The sequence below is a fragment of the Falco punctatus genome (assembly GCF_963210335.1).
Source record: "Falco punctatus genome assembly, chromosome: 3".
NCBI lineage: Eukaryota > Metazoa > Chordata > Aves > Falconiformes > Falconidae > Falco > Falco punctatus.
In genome coordinates this window covers 92786467-92811840 of record NC_137582.1, presented here as the reverse complement: position 1 = coordinate 92811840, position 25374 = coordinate 92786467, and the positions used below count along the sequence as shown (strand labels likewise).

Sequence of the window (25374 nt, the reverse complement as noted above, 5' to 3'; positions counted from 1 at the left end):
GCCATGGAAACACCACTGAATTACCTTTAAAAATTAAAGCTGTGGCACTTTCCTCTTCTTTTGTGCCCATCTCCCTCCTGTAACTGGATCCACTAGAAGTTAATTATGTTCTCTGTGTAAATTATGAAGCTACCCCAAAGTCTGTATTAGGCTCACAAATAGCAGCAGGAGTAGGTAACACTGATGACTCCTCCTTTCTGCCAGAGGGGAAGATGTGTTTACTATAGGCTGGGAAGGCAGCTGAACCCCTCCAGGACGTAACATCACCCAGCACTGCTCACCAAACTTGGCTCTCCCACCCACCCTGAGCCATTCCTGTGGTTCCCTGCACAGGCTCCCTCACTGTGTGCTCGCTGTGATGCTAGGAGATGGTGATAACTGCAGCATTGTGAAATACTCGGAAGATTGGCTTGGCTGAAGGACATAAATCCAGGAGGGGAAATGCTGGACGGATGAATGATTCCACAGACCAAAGGCTTCCCACGTTGATGTGATAGCAATAAAACTTAACTCCGAGCACTGCAATCTCAAGTGAAAGGAAACCCTGGCAGTCTTTAATGAGTGACGCATCCAGACCTTGTTGTTTTCCCTTTGCTTTGCGATCCATGCAGAGGATGGAGACTGGCAGTAACCTTCCACATGAGTCAAAACAAGAGCTTGTGTGGCAGCCAAACCCATGAGATCATGGAAGGGTGCAGGAGCAGCTCTGGGTTATTATTTTATCAAGCTGGCAGATGCCAAGAAGATCACACGATACAATTATCTCAGCCTCCAGGTAAGAAGCAGACACTTTGACTCCCCGCTGTTGACTGTGCAGCAGTAATGCTCACTGGAGAAGGTCTTTTCTAAATATTTTTTTCTCCCTTAAACCTTATGGTGTGACTGCTGCATCCTCATGAACTTTCTGGACTAATTACTTGACACTGAATTACTGATGTCAGTTAAAACAGTGAGCAGAGAAAAATATTTAGAGAACAGAAGATCATTTTCTTAACTTGACAGCTGTTTCCCAAAGATGAGCAGCATCATTATGAGTTTTCTGCTCACCTGCAATCCTCCAGTGAGGTTTGGGATTCTTTGAAACTTACATGAACTCTCAATGAGAGACACAGCAAGCACCAAAAAATCGCAGAGGAGGTTTGAAGCGATCAGGTTTTAAAAAAAAATTGACTGTGCATCACATGGGTTTTTCAGCAGCTGTTAGCAGTGATTTAGTTGATTTCTGCGCAACATGTAGAGAAATTAAAACCAAGTATGTTTCAAAATTCTTTCTGTAATGTTTTTCAAAGCCCTTACAAGCTGAAAAAATTCAGCCTAGTTAATCCAGAGGTCCGTGCTGCCAGTTGTTATTACAGTTGTCCCTTGTGACTCTTTCAATTATAGGACTGCTGCCGCTACTCTAGAATTATATTCACCAACATTGTAAGATGCTCCATAGACACTGTGCTAAATAATATCATGGTAGCCAGCAAACTCCTTTCCTCATAGGTTAGCGTTTTTGAACAAGCAAACAAATTAACTAAATAAGTAAAAAATGAGGACATTTAAAGGTTCAACCAAGGCAACAGTCCCAAGCATAGCATTTACTCTCCCTTGCTATAATGCAAACAAGCAACTCACAGGCCTTCTGAGAAGGTGCAGGGTACAGTCAATCATGTGTTTTTTGAATGAGATAACAATTCTTACTATGGTAGTGGCCATGGGAACCCTTTCTAGTCCTGTGCCTTTGCCGGTGTGCCTGGGTTAGGAGACTGGGGGTGGCAGAATGAGAGAATTCCATAAGATTTCATTTCTTCCTGGAAAAATTTTGGATGTTATTTGTTGTTTGGTATCTTTGAGTATTAGTCAATGTATTAATATAGGCCATTATTTTCCTACCCTGTGGAAATATTGATCGATCTGTGTTGGAAAAGCAATGTTCAGGCTCTTGCAAGCTATTCAGGAGTAAGGAATTGGTTTTCCTATGAAGAAAGCATGGGATTTTGGACTTGAATCTGGAGCTGCAGGGAAGGTGTCCTCAGAAGTTAAAGATGTTGAAAGAGGAGAAAGAATGAAAATTGGGGGCTATGATACCTCACTTTTCCACCATGAAGACCATTCACTATGGAGAGGACAGCTCAAAACCAGTGTGACTGGACAGTGCCGTGACTCTGAAGGCCATCACTGCCAGCCCTACCCCTGGGGTTCGCTTTGGGCAGAGTCACTGCTGAAAATACAGTGGCCCCTTGACTGCCGGAGGTGGCACCTGGCTCTGCAAACCCGAAAAACCCATGAGGCTGGAAGGCAGGAGTCAAGGGTGGGAATATTTCCAGGAAATAAGAAAGTTTTGAAACTGTGCAGAAGAGCAGGAGAGAAAGCAGAGAAGAATCCAAGGAAGGAAAAAAACTATAAGATTGAGGTTTCTCCAGAGTTGACTTCTCAGGTATCTGTTTCTTGATTTTGTTTGATCAAAAATCTGAAGGTTGTGTAAAATTCTTTACACCAGTTCATACTAAACGTTAACTGTATTGATTTGAATGTGCTTATAAATGAATCATGAGGATGTCAACGGGCTGGTATCTGGCTCTTGTGGGAGACCCCACCAGACAGGAATCGCCTCAGCAAGCCCAAAGCAAAGGATTTCAGAGGGGAGTAATCCTGCCTGCCTCATGAATCAGAGGTTCATGACAGAGGGCACAGACTGTGAAATGCATGTTTCTTCTGGCTTTCTCTGTGGAACTTGGCTGGAGAGACATGTTGCAGCTCTTGACCCAGAGGGTGATAATAGTGAAATTATCCGAGCAAGCTGGCTGCAAGCCAGAGGAGGGGAGGAAGGGAAAGAACCCTGCGGCGATGTAAAACCTTGTCCTGGTTTCAGCTGGATTAGAGTTAATTTTCTTTCTATTAGCTGGTAGAGTGCTATGTTTTGGATTTAGGGTGAGAATAATCTTGATAACACACTGATGATTTAGTTGTTGCTAAGTGGTGTTCACACCAAGTCAGGACTCTTCGGCTTCTCGGTGCCCTGCCAGCCAGGAGGCCTGGGGAGGGGCACAAGAAACTGGGAAGAGACACAGCCAGGACAGCTGGACAAAGGGACATGTCATGCTCAGTATATAATGTCATATATGTCGTGCCATGTGATGTCATGCTCAGTTTTTAAGAAAAGAGGAATAACTAGTGCAACAAAGACAAATGCTGGGGGAGGCACTAGTGCTGTTTCAGAGGCTCCAAACTAGGATCTCAAGTGACACATGGAAGTTTCTTTTTCCTTTCCTGCCTCAGTGCAGGAAAGCTCCCAGGGAGCTGTGCAAGACATGTTTTTCTGGTGGAAGTTTATTAAAGAAATTACATTGCTTGGGGAGGGCTGAAAAGCTACTTTAGATCATGGAGGATCGAAATGGAATTGAGCCCAGAGACAGAGGGGAGGGCTTCTTCTGAACTTTGCAGGTTGTCTTGAAAGGCAACCCTTTTGGGTTGGAGATGTGAAGACAGAAAACAGTGGCTGACTTGCTCAAAAGGCAGTAAGTATGCAGATCAGAAGAGAAATGGGATAGCAGCTGTGGGTGAAGAGGCATGGCACCGAAAAGGGTTTCAGAAGGGCAGTGGGACTGTAGCAATGGATGCTGCTTCCTTTTCTATAAGATTCCTTTAATTTGCTGTTTAAAAAAGCACAGAAAAAGAGCTGCATATTCTAGACTCAGGGAGCTGAGGCTTGAAATGAGTAGTTATTTTTGTAGCATCTATTGGGTTCTTTTTTGAGGGTTTCCACATCATGTAAATTTGACACGGGTTTGAGAGAGCAGCCATCCTAGATATTAATGCCTGTGCCGTATTCGGTAAAATGTAGTTGTTCTAAAGAAATGTGCTTCCTTCGCCTTCTTTCCTGGAGTGCCGTGTCATAATGAATTTGACATAAGAGATGTTTGGAAATTAATCTTTAACAGAGACCTGAGATTTCCAGATAACACATTGCAGCAGGAGTAAACTCTGTGAGGGACTGCCAACACAAGCGAAACTTCCACCGAGGTTACCAAGCCAAAGTTGGCCCCGGTGTGAGTACTGTTCCAGCAGATGCAGGGGAAGTTACACAAAGGCTGTGATTTACCCTGGCCTATGCAAAGTCCTCATTGTGCTTTATTCAGTAAACTTGAAAATGTCTCAAGGGAGGGAAAGAGAGGAAATTCCATGCTTTCCTTTGCAGCTCAAGGAAATGAGCGTCGCTTGCCCTAAAGAAACCTGCAGCAAAGGCTTGGCTGCACTGAAATCAGTGGCAAAATTCACATGATTTTGTGAGCTGGTGCTTCACACCTGGTGTTTTTCTTCTTGGCAATTAACCTCTCTGGCTTTTTCTGTCACCTCATAATCTTGCTCATGACTGCACTTCTGTTACCTCCAAACTGGAAAGTGCTGTTCATGGGCTGATACCTGTATTACAACCACCTTCTCCCTATTTTATACTTATTTTTCTTGCCTCCTGCTATTTTCTTTTCCCCTGGAGAGAAATTCAAGTTGTACATCATGCTTCTCCCCTGTTGCCTATATGCATGTATTTTCCAGATGTCAGTCCCCAGATGGTGGTTCTAGGTAGGATCTGAAACTCTTAAGAAGATGACCCACCTCCCCTTGGGGCTGGGATCTGACCTGAGAGAAGCCTTGACACAGCCCTGGAAGTCTGCACAGTGGCTGTTGCCACCTCAGAAGAGTTTTCTGGAAGTTTTTGTCAAAACTGATCTAGAACCTTGTTCAGATTGGTTTCCACCTCTGCAGCTCTGTGGCCTTTGTGTGATTAGATGGAATGCAATGGTTTACCCTAAAAGCCTGTTAATCTAAACTTTATCTGAAACAAATGCATTATTTGGAAAAGGCTTGTCATTTTATATCCAGTCAGTGGTGCTGGCTCTTCTTTTGCACACAACTGTCTCATCGTGTTATGCATGCGTACATATATCTAAGAGGTCACCGACTAAGAACTAGCATAACTTTGTTTTGCGTTTGAACCGCAAGGTGATGTTCTTTGTTGCTCCCATAGGCTGTATTTCATGGCACTTGGGAGGATTTTTGCACCACAGTACTTCTTGCAACTACAAACTTTGTGTGTGTCTTACCATCCTCCTTTTCAGAGCGTGTCTTGCAGCTGCCTGGCAGGGGCAAGTGCCTGAGTGCTGCCCTTTGCTGTACAGCAGCTCCCTTTCTGCCCTCACTGCGGGGGACCGCATGTCTCTCTCACTGCTGCTTTCCTCCCTTCCCTGCTCCGTCCTGCCAGGGGGTTCTGATGTGCCCCAGGCTGCCTGGTTCTCCCCTATGCCATTTGGCTGGTCAGGGTGTCACCTTTTAAAGCGTGCCTGGGGTATTAACGTCTGCCATTGTGTGATCTGCACAGCTGCAGATGTGGCCCAGGCTGCCAACAAGGTACTGGCCATTCTTTCTCTCACCGTCTTGTTGGGAGGGGACCTTAAACCCCTTCCAACTGAGATCAGTAGGTTTCTGCCCATAGATACCTCCAGCTTTCCTTACAGTGTTGGGACTGATCACATTCAGTAGTGATGGAAGTTACTGAGTGCCCAAGAATGTCAGCCTGAACATGAAGACTGTTTCTGTGGGCCTTTCTGCATCTGTAGCTCTTAGTCTCCATTACTTAAGGTATCCAGGGCCATCATGGAGACCCATTTGGTTTTAAATCAGCAATAAGAACTTAACGCATATGGGTCTCAAAAGGACACACTGGATTTATTAAAATAAATGCTTTGCTGTTAGTAAAGTTTTCAGAGAAGGCATTTCTATGGTCTTCCTCTTCTATCCTACCACTAAACTGCCCTGTTTATGTCTGCAACAAAAGTGTAGGTGAATGTTTAGGTACCAAAAATGCCTTTTCATTGGCTTGTGTTAACCTTCTGTATCTTGTGTTCTAGGAGTCCTCTCTTTCTTACACTGTAAGCTCTGATGTTCCCGTGCATTGCTAAATTCACCGAGGCCAGCTATGCAGTTCTGCAGCTTGCAGAACTCCCCCAAAGCAGTAGGCCAATATCCAGCAGTACAAAGGTCTCTTATTTTTTCCCATGTTCCATTTCCCAAACATATACACCAGCAAGCCCAGTGCACGTATTGCCCAGTATTTCCTATTAAAAATAGCTTTAGCCTATAACTGCAAATGGTCTTTACATGATAGTATAGTGGTAATGTCCTCTGCCATTAGACTTAGACTTTCAGAAGAACTGACCTGAAAATAAACTCTTTTTGGATCAAGCTTCCAGAGCTGAAAGCTAAGTCTGCCACTGTTGCAAGCCCCAGAGCACCAACTGTCTTTGGTGGCAGCAAGTTTGTGCTGAAATTGTGAAAGGTTGTTCTTAAAAACTCCAAACTTTTCACATTATTTTATTTTTATGCTGTTTTAAATTGTATGTTATGTGATGGCTGGCTAGAAATTATCTGAGTTGTGAGTATGAGTTTGTCAAAAATCATCAATTCATCTTTTGCTAGACAAGAAGGAAGTGACATAGCAGCCGTCAAAAAAACTCCCAAACCTGTCCTTGTGAAGCGTCCTTAAAAGAACCCCTTTCAAATGATAAAAATTTGGGTTGTGTATATGCAAAGACTTTCCTTTTGCTCTCCTCCTCACAGAGGCATTAATTACGTTTCAGTGTGCCCAGGCTGGTTCTGTGCTGAACTCCTGGTGTACCCATACACCTCGGTTGTCCCCAGTAACCAAGATTCAACTTGAAAATAGGTTTATTGATGTGCATGGACCAATTCCCATCATCCAGCACGGGATGTTAATGTAATTCCAGGGATAAATGGCGTTCCTCTGGATTTGCATCCATGAAGTAAAGGCTAAGCCTGCCTTTGAAGGTGTTCCAGGCTCCTTTCTGAAGTGAGCAACTATTGCTGGGCAAGAGTGGAGTTACCTCCTTGCTGCTGAAGGCAGAAGTCCCCTACTAGCCTTGGCTGAACACATACCAGCCCTTGAAATTCCAACCCTTCAGTTAATTTTATGGAATAAAGAAGTAATGGGCAAAGTCAGATCTCACTTTCTTTATGGAGCTGCTTACAGAGCAGGGCTGGACTGTGCCATGCTTGGGGATCGCATCTGAGTCCTGTGAAGAGGGGAAACTTCTGGTAAGGTGTTCTGCTGAACAGACTCTTAAAATGCTTATGCTGTTATGGAGTGCTGACTGAAAATAGACTTCATTTTCTGCAAACATTAATAAAATCATGAAGGAAAATGAATAGGGTAGTAAAACAGTCTTAAATGTGCTAGATTTCTAATGTAGAAGATAAAAGTGTGTGTAGAGGCCATAATTTCCTGGTGGATTTTTTTTGTTTGTTTGGTTGGTTTTTTTAATTCCTGGTGAAGAGAAGAGAAGCAGGTATTGCTTTCTATGACTTTTTGTGTTCTTTTCACAGACAACATTTTGGATATAAAATGGAGAAGACAAAACTTTTGATGGATTTCAAAACAAACAACCAAATACAGAAACTTGTTTTTCAGCTCCTTTTTGTAACACATCTCAAAATGAAAATGTGGGCGAGTGAAAGTGGGAAGAGTTTCAATGGAAACTCATTTTTAAACATTCTTCTTTGGGTCTACAAAGGGAGGGGAGGGCTACTTCTATGTGGGGAAAATACTGCTTTTATCCTCCTTTCAGTTTTGGAAGGGGAAGGTCTTTGTAGCATTTACCACACAGGAGGGTGTTACTGCCCAGAGCGAAGCACAACTGAGAAAATAATTTTGACCTGATACATAGAAGTAGTGTCTAGACAGAGAGCATTTGAAGTGCTTAAGGGGAAACTCAGAGTAGGAACCAGTTATGACAAACTGAGCTTTTGAAGTGACAAATAGAAGCAAACATGTATAAACTTAAGATCTGATAAAGTAAATGTGAGATTTGCTGCTGACTAAAATGAAACTAGAATACAGGACCAGCTAAATTTTAGCGTGGTTTGTTTCTGCTGCTCTCCTCTTCCAAACAGGAACCAGAGCAATTGCTTGTGGGGCCATGCTATGCAACCACGTGCAACCCTCCTGTTTAGTTTGGTTGGGTTTTTACAAACCCAAAGCTTTCTTCTTTCACCTGGTCTGGTTTACAGTCTGGATTGGTCTCACAAGGATTTTCAGCAGAATGACCTAGAAGGTAACGAACTGCTGTGTGTGGGCAAGAAAGGACCATAATTTACTAAACTGGGCTCTGCTCTGCCGGCAGCTGAAGGCAGCTGTATTCATGGGGTCCTGAATATGCCATTTTCTGGGGCATTTTGCCTTAGCAAAGCTAAACACATGCTTCATGGTGTTGTGGGTTGTAAAGACACCAACAGAAATGTCGCCTGCATCTGGAGGAATCGAACGCGACTGATTCCTGACTATCCGTACTTCTAAGATGTTAGAAGTGGAAATACGTTACTGGGATGAGAATGAGAAATTTGGTTACAGAAGAGAATTATCAAAGGCAAAGTCCTATAGCCAAACTGGTCATTTGAACCCCTACAAAACATCCTGAAGTTTAGAAGATCGCGTTTGAATTCTTGGTCTGTATCAAGGCATTCAGGCTAGACACAAACTAAGGAGAGTTGCTGAAATACTGCAGTTTCTTAGACTAGAGAAAACCATTTTGCAAGTAATGCTGATTAGAAGACACTCGTTAAAAGTTTCAGGAGAAACTTAACGTTGCTGAGGAGAATTAGAGGTGGATCTCCTTGATCCTAGTGTGGTGTTTTGTTCTGAATTAACCTGTTAGAGTGTCTGTCTGTGCTGTACGTGAACTATGCAGTGAGTAGGAGCACTTGTCACTGCACAAATACATATGCTTTCCATGTATCTTCCATCATATTTAATCAGATGTGGTATAATACCTTGAATGAAGGGTTTTTTACAAGTACATAGCGTGATTATAGTTGATATATGTGTAATTGTTAACTATTACTTATCTATTTTCCTTCTGTCTGAATCAATAATATAATAACACTTTTATGAAATCACAATCAATTATTGTGGCAGTGAGTCAGATGTCATCTTCCACTTCAGCACTTATGACTGACTGAGATAAGGACAAATAAACTGACTAGACTCAATACTTGGGGTTAAGAAAAGCTCTCCTATTCCCATGATCTAAAAATACTGCTCCTAGTTGTATTTGCAGGGGGCACATCACAGTGGAGGTCCAAGGTGACATGAAGAAGGCTTTGGGGCTCCAGAGAACCTTCAGCCTTGCTGCTCTCCTCTCCTTTTCTCTTGTTTCCTTAGCTGCTAAATGCTGATGATCCTGTCATTGTGTTTCAACCCTCACTTCTGCCTTCTGAACTGTTTAGGATAGTTCACTATCTTTGGTGATAGTTTCACCAATTAGGAAAGTGTTCTCTTCAGGCAGGATTTAAAAAGTGCATAAGCCAAAACCCAGTGATGTCAGAAAGATGAGAAAAGAGCAAGTGTAAGCAGGGGTTTTGTTTGTATGGAAACAGGCACACTAAATCAGAACTTTCTTCTCCTTCTTTCTTTAGGCCCTGATGTTTTTATTAGTATTTTATTCTAGAGTGTCTAAACCTACAGTAAGACAAATAATAAGTCCTCAAAATCTTAATGAAAATGACAATATGGAGCATGCAGTAGATACTTTGGACCACATTTTTTCTGCCGCTGTGTGGTATAAGGACTATAAAATTTTGGCCTACAGTAAATTATTGAAGTTCTTGAGTTGTGATGCTTTGTCAAGTGTCAGCTTAAAGACTATCCTACAAGTCTTAAAGATGTATTCTACATATTGGAAGATCTTTCAGCCAAGCTTTTTGGTCCCTTTACTTCTGAGGGGACTGGAGCAGCAAAGGGAGAGGTCAGCATGAGTCTGGAAGCATTAGGTGATCCGGTGCAACATGCTGTGATAATATTACATTGTGTTTGTCTGAAATAATTTGATCTCTCTTTTTGGGGGGAATAGATGTCAAGGAAAAATCTTACTTCATCTGTTCGTCCAAATGACCCCAGAAGAGTTAACATAGTCCAAAACCAGGACTTATTGACTCTTAAAGGATTAATTTGTTACTCACAGTCAATGATCATAAGAATTATGTGTCATTTAAACCATGACAATAGTTAATAGAACCTGTTTCCTTCCGTACTGTCCCATCTTGGCTTTCAGGGAATTGACTCCATCCTGTATCACTGACCATGAACATGGCAGAAAAGAAGAAAATATTATCGGCTTTAGCATTTCTAGTATGTTTAATGCTCTTTGGGTACAACAGGGACATTTGAGGCTTAATCCTTGAAAGTAGATTAAAATGAAGATAAAGTATGGGGCACGAGAACTACCCAAGGAGAATGTCTTTGAGAATAAATCTAAAATTGAAATGTTTACAATATCCTACCGAGATCTACTCGAAGCATAATCAAACACAACAACAACATAATGCTGCCTGTTGCAAAAGAGTATGTAAATTATGTGCCAAGTACAATGTACAGCATTAACAGGTGCTCTTGGGTTGTAGCTGAGTCTAGCACCAGAGGTGATGAGAGGTAAGAAGGAATGACCTGAGAGACTTCTAAAAAAGCTTTTCCAAAACTATTACTTCTGAGCAGGTCTTGGTGACAATCTATGGCAGATGATCTGATCCAACCAGAACTACAGGGTTATAGGCGTGATGCAAAACATAATTTGCAAGCAAGGTATGAATGCTTAACAAATATATGTGATAAGACTAGATAACAATAGCATTAAAATGTGCTTCCTTTTGAACCAAGTGGTAAATACTTATCACGTCTGACTTGTATCACTGATCTTCAATGTATCACTAGGCATGCCTATACAGCATGACACATGATGCTGCACAGGCATGACGATACGCTGTCATGAGACAGTGTTCATGAAAGTTTTCCCTTCAAGTATAGTGAAGGTGAAATTGCTCCTAAATGCACACAGTTGAGAGCTGCTATTACCTCATGCTTCGGGATGCTATGCAAGAAGTTGCCAGCAAGTACACTGTAGGTTTCCTTCTGCTTCCCACCACAAGAGAAACCATCTCTTTCTCTTCTGACTTCCTTTGTCTTCCTTTGCCTCCAGTATGTTTTTTGCAGACAAGCAAAACTGAGCAATGGAATTTCCTTTTTTAACTGTTATTTTCTGTTTTTCTTTCTGTCACTGATTGTTAATAGGAACCCCCAAAAAATATATACTGGAAACATTACAAGAAATGGAAGAATTAAATCCTCTGAGTGCTAACAGTACTTTCTTACATCTACTAGGATGTATATACAATGTAAAAATACTATTTTTAATCTTTGTTTTACATAATTGTTCATGGTCATTGGCCTTCTTCCCCTTTATAAACACGGGATCTGTTTCTGGAACATCTTTCCTTGTCTAGAGGGGTATGTTGGAGACACACAGCGCCCTTCTAAAAAGAATGTAGTTTGTACACTTAATAAAACTCTTCATTAGCCTCATTTATAACTTTGGTTATAGTGAATGAGATCATATTTGCTCTGGAGGAAAACGTTTAACTATTCCTTGCATTTTGCAAGCAAAAACTTAGTAAACTTCTTCTCATTACATGCTGCTAAATATTACCCAGAATCAAAAATTGTTCTTTTTGAACATACAAAAGCTTAACTTCTGTTTATTGAAAGTTCCTGTACTATTTACTTACCTAAAGACTTGAAGGCTGCTTTTGTGTGGGTGAGGCAAAGAAAAAGAAGAATCTTGCATCCAGGGGTTTTCCCTTTGAAATGTGGGAGTTGTGCATCTTTGCACGCCAACATTGAAACAAGACCTACGCCAGCACAAGGCCAGGTTAAAACCCTTGGAGTGAAATCCTAAGCATGAAACCTTATGGTAGAGCCCTTGTCAACTTCAGCAAAACTGGAATTTTATCCTGAGGCTTTACCATCTCCTTCTGGTCATGACCATTATAGCTGTAAGACTCAAAGAAGCATGTGCTTTTTATTCCCCCTTATTTTGAATGATGGAGTATAATTACAGTCCCTATGCTCCAGATTCAATTTTTCCTATTTTGCAAAAGTGCTAAGACTTCAAACCAGAGAAGATGCATGGGCTTTCTACCACAGAACTGCCAAAGAAAATGCCACTTTTTGAAAGGCTGGTTTCTGAAAAGGCATTATATGATTTTAGTATTTTATTCTGCACGCTGTGTAATCCTCCTACAAATTCTCCAAAGCGTTTTTCTTGCGAGGGTTCATTCTGGGATGCTTTTTAAAATACAGGTAGATATGAAGGAGTATTTAAACTTGCATTACACAAGCAGGAACGGGAGTTGATTTGAAAACAGTGTAGCATTTCAAAGCATGAATGAGGTAAGTTTTCAGCACAGAACTTACTCTCCAGCCTGTAAGTTGCCATACAGGCAATCTTTCCAGATCAAAACCCTATAATACACCCAGGATCTAGTTAAAAACTCTTCTTTATGTGGAAACTGATGCTGCACATCTTTCTCAAGTTGGTCTTTGCCAGTCTAGGTCATTACGAAAAATTAAGCCAGGCCCATGGTTTTCAATGTTAAAAGAGCTAATGCAGTGGGATGAACTGCAAGTGGTTTCTGACTCCTTTCATTTCTGTGAGAAGGCAGCACCGTGTCTGGCCATTTGCATGCAACAGGCACTCTGAACATTTCACACATATCCTCATACAGCTGAGAGGACTTCAGAAGTCCCTGTGCAGATGGTGCAGAGCCACCTTCCTTGCTCAGGTCCCACAGGACCCTTCCTTGCGCAGGTCCCAACTTGTGTGGCATGTAAATTTAGGACCCGAGAGTGTTATGCATTTCCTACCTGTGCCAACAAAGGCTGATCCACACTGCTTTCTTTTGATGCTTTTTTCATTCTTCTTAAGCAATACCTAGCTTGATTAGGTTTTTTTCCTGTATAGTCATTTATGCTGAGATTCAGTGGGGTGCGCATTTCTCGGTTCCCCCGTGGTGTAGATCAAGAGGAATTTCTTTCTTGGGGAGTTGTTCAGACCTGGGCCAGTGTAAACAGGATAAGAATCTCCCTGGATGTCACTGGTGGGTTTAGCCTGGTTTTATGTTTGTAGAGCGAGGGAGCAGGGATTTTCTTGGAAAAAACAGGCAGAAGTCCTGTTTCAAAAGCTTCAACAGCAGTTAAGCTTTAATAATATACTCCCTCCTTTGCTTTGCTATGAATACCTGCCAGAAGAAAGGAAAGGATTTCTTTCTTCTGAATCCCAAATGCATTAATCTCTGAAGTGACTGGTCAGGACAAAGTTTAAATGTCAGATAATGATATCTGGAGTAGATTTTAGTACAATGGCTCAATATTACGTGTTGTTGAAGAAGGCGGGGGTGGTGTTGTTTGGTTTTGTGTTCATACATTGTGTCTGGAAAGTTCTGCTTCCTAGAATTTTGCAGTTCTACTGTGACAAGGGGTGGTTTATTTTTTTTAACTTGTTTGTGTAGATATCTTGCAACTTCTATTGCTTTGTAATTTTTTATAAAACCATTTATGTTAGAAGGGACCTCAGGAGGTCTCTAGTCCAACCTCCTGCCCAAAGCAGGATTAGTGATGAGATCAGATCAGGCTGCTCAAGGCTTTATCCAGTCAGGTCCTGAAATCTTCCAAGGATCACGGTTGCACAACCTCTCTCTCTGCAACCTGAGCGGCTGCCCAACTGTCCCAGTGGGGAGTTTTCTCCCATTTATCCCTTTTTCACTCTGGCCGTTGTCTCTCTGCTATGCACCTCCCTCCTTACCTCTTCTCAAAGGTGCTAGACGTCTGCTGTCAGGTCCCCTAAGCTGTCCCATCTGGAGGCTGAACAAGCTTTGGTCCCTCCATGACTCCTCATAGACCTGTGTGCCAGCCCCTGGCCCTCCCCTGGACTTGTCCCATGTGACTGTCCTCATTCTTGCCCTGGGGCCAGAACTGGATGCCGTATTCTAGGTGCAGTCTCATGAATGCCAAGTAAGAGGAAATAATCGCTGCCCTCAATCTGCTGCCTGTGATGCTGGTGGTACAGCCTGGGATGCTCCTGGCCTTCCTGGCTGCCAGGCAGGCTGTGGCTGGTGCCCAGGCTGCTGCTCACCACCACCCCGAGTCCTTCCCACGGTGCTGCTCCCCGGCCAAGCAGCCCCCAGCCAGCACTTAGGCAGCAGTTGTTCCTGAGGGTATTCCCCCCTGGCACAGAAACAAGCCCTTGAGCTTTCTGAAGACCATACCTTTGAGGAATGAGGAGCTCGGCGATCCTTTCTGAGCACAAGAAACCTGTGGGCTAATGTGATGAATTCCTACCAGGGCTCTTTCCTGTCCTTGGGGACAGAAAGGTGGTGACGATGCTGCTTTTAAATACGTGCGCCCTGGCAAGGCGCACTCTCCGTGGGAGACTGAGATGCACAACAGGGGTTTCTAGTGCACACTGTGTTTCTTGAATCCTGTTAGGAAAAGCAAAGCAAAACATTACTTTTTCTAAAATGAGCATTAGTTGTTAAAGCCACCATTACTTTCCAAAAATACCATGGTACTATTAATAAGGCAAAAAGTACGGCAAAAAAATGCCATATCTAATGTTGTAACTAATCTAATTACTTACATAGAGAAGAACTCTTAATTCCATAACTGTCATCTACACTTTATTCTGAAGGAGCAGGAGGGCTGTCTGGAAAGGAATGAAGAAGAATCAAAGTCTGAATTCTGACCTCAGTTATGCCAGCTAGTGTGCAGGGCAGCTTGGATCCAAATCTGGTTTAGGAAGGACTTTAAGATTTAGCTTGTTAAATCTGTACAAAATGGATTACTGTAACGAAGGAAGAAAGCAAGCCTTGTAGTGACAGGACAATAAGGGCTTTATTCCTGTTTTTTCATAGGATTTCCTTGGTGATCTTGACATTTTTAGGCTGTGTGACTTGGTCAAGCTTGAGAGCCTGTGGGTAGGCACCAGACATTCATATGCAGAGATGCTTCTAGTAAGCAGTCTGATTTTGAGAGAGTTTGATCATCAAACCTCCCAGTTCTCAGCAGGACAGAGTTGTGCTCCACTTGGCCTCTTAATGATCTGATGTGCCGCGGTCTGACTGCATCTCCCCGAATAAGCCATTGACGCTTATGCAACCACATCTGTGCTTCGTGCTTTCTTGCAGAAAGAAGGACTGATTGAATGTGTGGTTCTGCCCTAAAGCCAGACAAACAGGATTTGGGCCTCCAGTCCTGTTTGCTGTTTTCAGAAGTGTTTTTTCAAGTTTCCAAATTGGTGGGAACAGCTGATATCTTGGATGATCCCAATGCTCAGTGGGAGACTCAACTGAGTGTCAGCTATGCAAGAGAAAAGTAAGAGATGACACTTCACCTTCTTCTCAAAGAAGTCAGCCACAAATCTACTCCTTTTCTTTGTCCCCTGCTGTCAGAGGAAATCTGAGCAGGATTTGAAGAGGAAGAGCTTTATAGGGGAGATCTTATCACATGTATTGAAGCAACCTGGAAAGCATTATGTATTTTTAATAGTTTTATGCTGACAATGGTGGGAAGTAAGCTGGAGACAATGGCAGCTTTATAGAAGGACATAAGTTGTTACGTATTCTGATATTTATTTCCCTCAGTCATGTGCTGGGGTCTCTTGTCTGGTAGTGGCAACTACGTGAAGGAGTATCTACTCAGGGTCTGTCTTCCATGCTGGACAATTTTGTCATTGCTCCAGGAGGCAAAGAAGGGTTGCTTTTTATGGGAAAATTAGGCCAACTCATTTGAGTACCAAATGTGGCTTTGGAAAACTGCTATGGGATAAACAGCTTTTGGACTCACACCAAAAGAAAGTTTTGAAGGTTGTGATTTAGCATTGAGAAGGACATGGAGAATGATGCCTCTAGGGCCGTGCTGTTTCACCATCTCAGGTATTATGGCATCACCAATCCTTGGAACTGAAATCAAGATCAAAAATGATGGCATTAGGGAAAATGAGCTCTTCTGTTTTTTAAACCACGCTGTGCCATGGTTTGCGTTGTAGTGTGGTAAATTTCTTTGTGGACCTTTTTATTCCATCCATGTGGTTTTCTTTTTAAAGGGGGATAATCTCTGTAGTAATTGTCAGAGAAGCTAAAAGATAGGTTGGTTGGTGATTTTCAGCGCTAAGAATTACTAATACTTTTCTGCTGTTTAACTGTTCTGTGCTGGTATTATATACTGGCACTCCTCAGTAGAAGATAGCAACGCAAACATGTATTTTACAAGTCTCTGGTGCAGCACCATTGATTGCAGCCAGCTATTGTTCTCCCGTCTCCTGCCTCACACAGGGAGTGAGAAGTTTCCTGGGATTTAGGTCCAGACCTTTTTGACAGGAAGCTGGGGAACAATTAGGAGGCAGCTGAATCTCTTCACACACACACACACACACACACACACACGTGCTTTTTTAAAAGGAAAACAGTGGAAAAGAGGAAGTCAAAAGAGTTTCCCTTGTACTCTGCTGCTGCGCAAGGGGCTGGCTGTATGTAAAATAGTTATGTTTTTAACTGCTTTGGAGACAGGGTTTTCTCTGGCATGTGGTGGAATCAAGCCACTCTGAAGAGAGTCTGCTCAACTTCTTGCTTGAAAGAAGGTGGCATTTGTGAGTTGAGGCAAGGCAGGAACAAAAGCTTGCTTCTGCCCCACCTGCCAGAAGGAGAGGCTCGCATCCGTCCATCACCTATTGGAAACCATGCGAGTGGCAGCTCCTGCCAAGCAGATGGTTGATATTTATGCTGTTCTGCCTTTGTGATTCTTCTTTCCTTTCAGGATAGGGGGATACAAGGCCCTAGCATTGATTTTTCTGTGCAGCTAAAAAGACAAAGCTGCTGTGCTTTTGAAGGTTTAGGCTGTTGATTTTCTTATTCCCTGTAGGTCTCCCCAAGGTCTCTCATCTCTTTTTCATCTATGCAGATGCCTCTGTCTTCTCTAGATCCTTCCTGGTGACTCCTTTTAGGAAAGAAAACTGAAATTCTGGTCCCATTGAAACATTTTGCTATAAAGCTCTGATTCTGTGCTCAATTCTGCATGGGATTAATTGGCATCTGTGTTTAATTGTGCTGACCCATAGTTGTACATGGTAGCGATCAGAGCTCCCTAGGGGTTTGCAGTGATGAAGCTGTGTTTGTGTAGTGGCGTCACTCCAAAATGTTTAGAGGCAGAAATACTTCCAATTCTTATGGAGAATATCTTTAGGGCTGAGGGAGAAGGTGTCCCCCGTTGCCTTTAGCTTCCACAGACTGCTCCCCCTCTATTCCCATCCAGTCCTGCAAGCTGAATTATTAGAAATTTCTTGCAGCAACTAACAAACCTTGCTTTGCATTTGGGAACTGAGTGAAGAGTATTCTTATAAGAATAACAGTACTTTTAATTCCAGATCTTTTTGTTCAGAAGGTTGACTGCACAAGTAGCATTATGGGTTTTTGATGATTAAATGCTATGAGAAACCAATTGAAATGCAAAGAAAACAGATCCTCACAAAACCATTACCTTTTTTTTTTGAAACAGAGAGTGCACTGGAAATATACGCTGCCAAACAGGTTTCCAAAAGTAAATCTAATTCAAAGAAAATTGCACATAATAGTGGAATATACATCTCTTGTTTGGATAAGAAACAACTAGCTAACTGTATGTACCTCTCATTTAATCTTAACTTTTTTGGTAGGCCTAAGTGCAGCTGCTACCATGAGATAACTATGAACTAACATAGGATGTTCACTAAAGATCAGAGAAGAAAAAATACGAGGACTAGTTTAGCAGCTACAAGTAATGATTCTAGGAAGTTTTTGTCACCTCACCTTGAGTTAAGGCAATGGGAAATAAGACAAGTGACAAACTTAAGTGGTAGGAGAGGAAAACCAAGCCTTAGTGTTTTACAGGCAACAACTGAGGAGAAGCAGCTTGATCAGCAATCTAGCCAGTAGATGCATTTTTTTACCATAAGACGAAGATAAGATTATACTATCCTGTCTCTTTGCCTTCTATAATTAAATCATTTAATGTTAGTGATGACTCTGTTAGGGTCTGGCGTAAAAGCAGTCTGGCACCAAGATGGTGTTCCCACAGCAAGAAACCCCTGTTCATGCAGAGATACCCCTCTACAGAGCTTGTGAAAATATCTTTCAGGGTTAGTCCCTGACTTGAAGTTAAGTAAGGTTTTCAGCGCTCATTGGTGAATTCCCTACTACAGTTCTTCTGAAACCTTTTTCTTTTATCTTTAGATATTTATAATTTCTTCTTCTGTTAATTTCTGGTTCTGCTTAGATAATACACATTTTCCATAACAAGTCTGTATCCTATCATTCTTTGCTTACCCATTGTATTGCATCTTTAATTTTTTCAAGTAAAATTCTTTTTAACTGTTCCCATTAAAACTAGTCCTTCTAGGGGAGGGCTGCTTGAACTGTCTTAACTTCCAGTTGTTTTCTGGGGTCGATGATTGCATGCACAACTACCGACTTCTATTCGTATTAGTTACACTGAAGCAATGGAAGAGATGGTCTTGGACTAAGGACTGCATTGGGCTTGTATAGTAGTGAGTAGGAATAAAACTGTGCTGGGGAAGCCTAAGAAAACATGCACTTCATTTACGGCAATCTTGCAGTAGGATATTGCAGCAATTTCTGCTGCATAGCCTCTGCTTCAGCAGAAAATGCGGAGTTGTACTTTTGACATTGACCCAGAAGATGAGTTGGGTTGGTGCACCATGTTGCAGTGTTTGTTGGCGCTGTCCTGTGGGATGTGACATTGCATGCTGAAAGCAGAAGGCTTCTGTAGATTTTTTAGCTGTTCTGATTTTGGTTTGACTTCACTTGAAACTTAAACTGGTGTCCAGTGGGATTAACACTGGAATACAATGAGGTTTATACCTGCGTTGTATGGAAACAAGAATCAGACAAGTCCCACTGGCTTTGTGTCCCAAATAAAACAAAATATCCTTAATGCTGAAACCTGATGGATTTTTGTGTGTGGACCATCTATGCAATCAAGCACAAAGGTTTTTAACATGGGTAGAGGCTGTTTTTCCAGCAATCTGTACTAAAACCACTGTATATCTTTTACTTTATTCTTCATGTTCCTCTGAGGCTTCACAGTGTGTTCAGTTGAGAGTCAACCCTGGCTCAAGTAACTGACCTTATTTTTTTAAGAGAAAAGCTGTCACTCTCCTGTGCAAACACGAAAATTTTGTAGGTCCTTTGTTAACCTCCTTATATTGAGAGTGATAAGAGTTGCCCATCAGATCTTGTCCTTTATTTATGAGAAGAATGCACTGTTACCTTTCATGACCTTTTTCAGTGTGTGTTAAGTATACATGAACTAAACCATATGTATGTGTAAGGTACTCTGGTCTTTATAATATGACAAATAATAAAAAGGGCTTTAGGGAAAATACTTATCATATGTCTGGCTGGAAGGGAAAAAATACATAAGGCCAACACACAGTAATTGACTTGGAACGCTACAAAGGGAAATACCTTTTCTCATGGAGAAAAGAGCTTCGATTCACACATGAGCTGTGCCAAGTAGAACTGATGAATATAGCACAATAGTCCTAACAGATTCACTACAAGCCCCGTCCTGAATAAGAAGAAAAAGAAACAAAGAGGAGGGGGGCAGGGAAATGGTTTCCTTCTTGCTCTTGGGAAGTTAGAAAAATAGAGTGCTGAGCAATATAGGGGGGGAAAAAGGGAAAAATAGTCACATATTATTCATGCTTCACTCGTGTTTGGTACATTCACATGGGCATATTAGGCATGAAAAGAAGTCTGAAATGTAAATAGAGACATCCATTGTGTGGTTTTACTTTATTTTTTAAGGAGGAAGGGAAGAGAACGAATGGAATCCCCACTCCGCTGTTTTTCAGAAGGAATCCCTTCTGAAGCCATTCTGATGAAAGCATAATTAACCTTGTTTTCATTAATAGGTCTTTCCTTTGTGGCTCAGATAACAAAAAATGGGGGAGAGCGTGGGCCACCCTAGCGATCAAGGAAACATCATAAAAATTGAGGATGAGGTCGTTGTGCACAAACTGAACTACCAAAGGTATGATGGGCTTGAATTTCATTCCCGTAATTATACTAATGATGCAGAATGTAGCCAGACTGAAATAACTTGGGTAATTACTTAACATATTGCTCTAGTTTCTGCAATAGCAGTCATTGTTTACATCTCTAATTATGCCGTGTAGACACATCAAATCACTCACACTTGTTTTGACTTGAAGTATTTGAAGCAGCAAACACTGATGAGCTGTATCTTATGGATGCTGCTATGTGAATGAATGCAATTCAGTAATACTTGTTCATCAGGGTCCAATCCTGCATGTCTTTCATACTCAGCATTCCTGTTGCTGTGACTTCCTTATGTGTTTCTTTCATTGAGAACTTCTCCTTGCCTTGAGCAGATGTTGAAGGGCTCCATATCCACTTAGCTAAGCACTCAGCGTGCCTTTAATTTTAAGAGCATGACGAGTCTACTGCAGGTCAGCTGGACTGCTCATATGTTTTAAGCCAGAGTTATCACTGGTTAGGATACAGACAGAGTTTTCAGCATCTAAAACAAAGCCAGTTGCTCATTCTGGGGTAGCATAGCAAGAGCAAAGGAAGAATTTGTTCCAATTGCTAACAACAGAAACAAAAATATGCCCAACTTGTAGTTGTTATACTCTGCCTACTGATTTTAAACTGAGTGATTTTTCTTCACAGTAATGAGGAAAAAAAATAGAACATTAGAACAGCTTTGTCCTTTAAAAAAAAAAAAAAAAAAAAAAAAAGCAAGCTAAGATTTCCTGCAGTGTGCAACTGGTTCTGTTGTGCATTTACAGCTCTAGAGGATATACACAATGTAGGGTTTTTTTATCCCCCCACGCTCTGCAAAATAGTATGTTCTCTAAGGGTTGTATACAAGTCTGTGTGCCAAGTGCTACGAATATTTCAACCTTTCAGACAACCTCTTTCTGCAGTCCTAGGCAAGCTCTGTGGCTCTGTCTCCCCTTCTGCAGACTTAGAATAATAATGCTCGTCTTTTTGAACACTTTAGGGCTTTCCATTTCTATGCTCCATACAAATTTGCAGTGTTAGGCCATACAAGGGATCATTACAAACCATACAGAAGGCCAGTACTGTGGACCTTTTATTGCCCAACTGGCTAATTATGCTAGGTTAAGAGTCTGAAAATACAGATAAGTTTTGTCTTGCATAATTTTTATGCCAACATGGTTGGTTTTTTAGTAACCTAGATGTATATTTAATTTATTTGCCTCTGCTGGAAACATAGTGAATATATACTTTCTATGTTGTCTCCAGGAAAAAGGCTCATAAAGGGTAAATTGTTCCACTAGAAATAGTCTATTAGATTAAGGTAGTTTACCCTTTGGCAGGAATATACCTAGCTTTCAACTGCACTTACAGCTCCTTGAGCATTTATAATACACTTTTTAATGGAAAGAATTTCAGCCTCTTCTATTAAATCAAATTCAATGTCAATTCTGAGGGAGAGGAAGGGGTTTTTCAAGCATTTTTTTTACCCAGAAAACATGTACAGGTTCTAAAAATAGGTTGTGCATACATTAATGACTATATTATGAGGTAGCCAAAGCTGGAAGGATATTGAGTACTTTTTTAACTCCCATTGGCTCCAGGAGGGCTCAGTACTTCACAGAATCAGCCTGGGGGAGAGAGGAGGAGAACAAAGTGAGAATACACAGTCCCAGCAGTGCTCTGGCTGTGCATGCAAACCTTTTGCAGTCTAACAGCCCCACAGGAGCATGAAAGGATGTTTCAGTCAGTAGCTCATTTCTTCAAGGGCTCCCTCTCACCAGGCGTGTTCAGAAGGGACAATCTTGTCATATGAGCTAAAGACTAGAACAGCAGAGGCTGCTTTGCCTTTGGATTGCACATTAAAAAAAACCTTTTAAGAGAAGGGTGCACATCATGGGAAAACAGAAAAAGAGTGCCCACTCTACATTGCAGGTATTACAGAGGTGCAGGTGGCTTTTTAAAACTCGTTATTTCTTTTCAATAATTGTGTAAGTGGATAAAACTTCAATCTCTCTTGCTTTCCAAATTATTTTTGGTACTGTTAAGCAGTAGGTAAGCATTTGATTTATTCCAACGCCACACTGGCAACAGAGCAGAATGAGCTAACCGAGCATCTTTGCAAAGGCTCTGGTCTCCCAGGCTTACAAATCCGCTAGCTGAGGCTGGAAATGTGACTCTCCTTCACTGCAGGGTCCAGGCCGTCCACACTTTCATGGCAGGAATGATTTTTAAAAGTCAGCAGGCAAGAGGCCTTTGGTGACTCCAGGCTTGGGAGCTATGACTGCTTTTTGGCTTGTTAAGTGTCTTGATGAAATCTTTGGGTCTTGAACAGTTAGTTAGAAGGAGCGATTCTTAAGGGATCCAGGTGCCTTGGATGCAATTTTTGCTTATTTACAAAAATGTAGAAAGTCAGCTTCCTTGAGCAAAGGAAGACTTGAACAACCAGAGAGCCTCTTACCCCAAGGCAGGTGTTGTTCTCCTCCTGCCCCTCTCAGCCTGCCTCTGTCCTTGAGCTTTTCCATGGGATTCATTGCCTTTAGGTGTTCCTGCACCAGAGGGGCTCTGCAACACCTCTCACATCTGTTTCAGGTGGAGATGCATGTTAGCTGGTTAGTGGCTGCTGCTATTTCAATAATCTATTTCCTCTAAAGAGGTTAATGATCTAAACTGAAGTCATGAAATCTTCCAGCTTCACTCGTTGCGCTCACGAAAGATACCGTCTATTTTTTCCTGAAGATGAAAGCTACTTTCTTTATCCCCTGTTTGCAGTAGTGGATATTCCTTACTACTTATTATAAAGCCTATTGCCAAAAATGAGGAATTTAACTACAAATATAGTACAAAACCCTCTTCCTACCCTGCATGGATGTGGAGAGAAAGAGGGTGAATCATCATGCCTCTCTGCTAAGGGGGTTGAAGTCCTAATGACAAAGGGGAGCCCTAAAATGACTTTCAAACAAACCAGGGAGAGATCTTCTTAGACATTTAGATGAAGTTCCTCCCAAATGCAGATGCAGTCTGGGAGACGATTACTATTGGGGACTATAACTCATGAGGATAAAAGAAGGTGCTGCAGCGGACTGGAGGGTGTAGGACACGTGGAGAAAATGTAGATAGCATGGAAATAGCTTTCAGAAGTCTTCACAGCTTGCTTGTATATGACAGAAGGCAAGCATATCCCTATAATTTCCAATTATATACCAATGAAGAAACCTGAAAAAACAGGACTGAGATGTCACGGTGCAGCGCAAGGTTAGAACTACAGGCTCATTCAACTTTGAATGAAAATTTGTGTTTCTAGCCATGGTTCACATTGCAAGTGTAAGAGGCAAGAGTTACCTGCCCTTGGGTTTCTTAAGCCCCATGATTTGGCCCTGGCCTCTTCTCAAATTCAGACAATTTTGCTGCATCATGGTTGCATTTGAATCAGTTGAAGACTTGAGAGGGAAGTTTTGGCCAGAGTAGCTTTCACAGGGCCAGAGTCCTTTCAGCAAGCTGATTAACAGTATGTGGTAAGTACTCTGCATGTATTTCAAATGAAGGAACTTTCTTAGCAGTTTGTGAAACTAAAATGCAAGACTGGAAAATTGTTAGGTAGAAATCAAACTAGTAAGTGGCCAAGAAAATGTGTGCATTACCGTAACATTTTATGACTCCAATGAGACAGTAAGATCACAAAAATGCATGGGGATAAAATATACACAGTCAGCATCTTTATTCTCTAAGGTGCAATTGCCACTAATTACTTTTGTCTCGAAACGTAAGTATGGAAAACAGTAACCCTACATGTCACATAAGAAGGAATAATATGTGTTTTGATAAAAACCTTTCCTTAAAGAAAGGCAAATACACGTTTCCCCTTTTCTGCTGAAGAGCAGCTGCTGCACAATGCCTCTGCCCATGCTGCGTACACATGGAAAACTTGTCAAATGCAAATTCCCACCCTCTATGTACTTTTAAAAGAAGTGTACAATGGAAATAATTTGTAGACCAAGAATAGACAGTACTGATAATAAAAGATGCTTTCATCTGGAAGATGTCTATGTCCTTTGGGACTGTCCATCCTTCCTGCACACCTATTTTACATTCCGCGCTGCAGATAATCTTGCAAGTCCTGCCTCAAGAGACCTTTGCCATAATCCTGCAGTCCTTTCACAGTAACAGGTGATTATTACTAACCCAACTTTTATGAACACCAGTCATACCCAGATTTAGTGGCTGGTTGGCATTACACTGCTGTATAGGGACGCTCAGGAGCATACCTGAGGGGTGAGAGGATGTATATACGCATGTTCTGCCGCCTAAACTGAGAACAAGATTAAATCGTGGTGAGCTACCAACTCGCCCACAGGCGATGGGTGACCACACCAGAAGTCTTCAGTGGCAGGATTTAAAGCTGTGCCACAGATTTACTTTCTGGTTCAAAATGGGGATGTTGTACTTCTGTAGTTACTGGATTAAGATTCTGGGTTTTGGAACAGGATCATACTCATGGGGAAATAATGAACTGATCCTGCATGCGCAGCGCTGGGCATGGGAGTACTTCTACCTTTCATCTGGCATCAGTATGCCAGCTTCAAGCCCTTTAGATGTAGAATTTTCAGCATACACTCATTTTTCATGAGCAGGCAGTGAAAGGCACATAGGGTTTTGTGTGATTTGAATATTTTAGTTAAGTTGGAAGTTTGGCACCGGTCAGATTGAGAGAGAAAAATAGAACTGAACACTTAATGCTTGAGCCTACAGGACAGTGCCTGCCACCCTTAGCCCAGCAGAAGCTGGGGACCCCCAACCAAGACCTTGCAGAGTCCAGCTGAAGCTGGAGCTTTGACATGGTGCTGAGAGCCTCGGAGGGGTGCTTATTGACATGCAGTTTGTGGGCAGGCTGACAACAGCAAAAATCACTTTATTGCAAAGGCAGAAAATACCAGTCAGAATGAGCAGAAGTCAAGTGCTTTCCCTGCTGAAATAGAAGCAACACAAGACTGACATCTTTAAAAAAAGGGGGTTACTCTCGCAGTTCTCTTCCTAGAAGTTTCGCTTCCTTAGGACATGTGGCTATTTCAGGTTACCACAGCAACTTTCAGAAGAGAAGTCATTTTATTTTCATGTTTTGTTTTTACATGGAAGAACTGGGAAGACCACCATGTACTGGAACAAGAGGAGGGATTACAAAAGCCTGCCCTGAACAAAAGGAGCTGTGTGAAGATCTTCCTACAGTACAAAGGTTCACAACAATTCCCTTTCCTGTGTTGAATTTCCTGTGCTGAATACTCTGAACAGCTAATACGGGGTACTTGGGAGATGCCTAGCCCGACAGTGATGTGAAAACCCTTTTTGTGGTGATCCAAGGTGAAATTGGTGGGCCTCTGCCACAGCTTTGCTCCAGACAGGGGTAGACAGCTCTTC

General features: G+C 41.9%; 1 protein-coding gene across 2 annotated transcripts in view; it reads left to right on the top strand.

Moving 5' to 3' along the window:
• PXDC1 (PX domain containing 1) overlaps positions 1–25374 on the top strand; it is a 64140-nt gene that overhangs the window by 9290 nt on the left and 29476 nt on the right. The window contains exon 2 of one of the 2 annotated variants that reach the window (XM_080379930.1): positions 19851–25192. In XM_080379930.1, the coding sequence (XP_080236056.1) occupies positions 25018–25192 (175 nt within the window). In that variant the 5' untranslated portion in view covers positions 19851–25017. Of the gene's footprint in view, positions 1–241; positions 25193–25374 lie in introns of those variants that run through there. The other variant, XM_080379929.1, reaches the window with a different exon arrangement.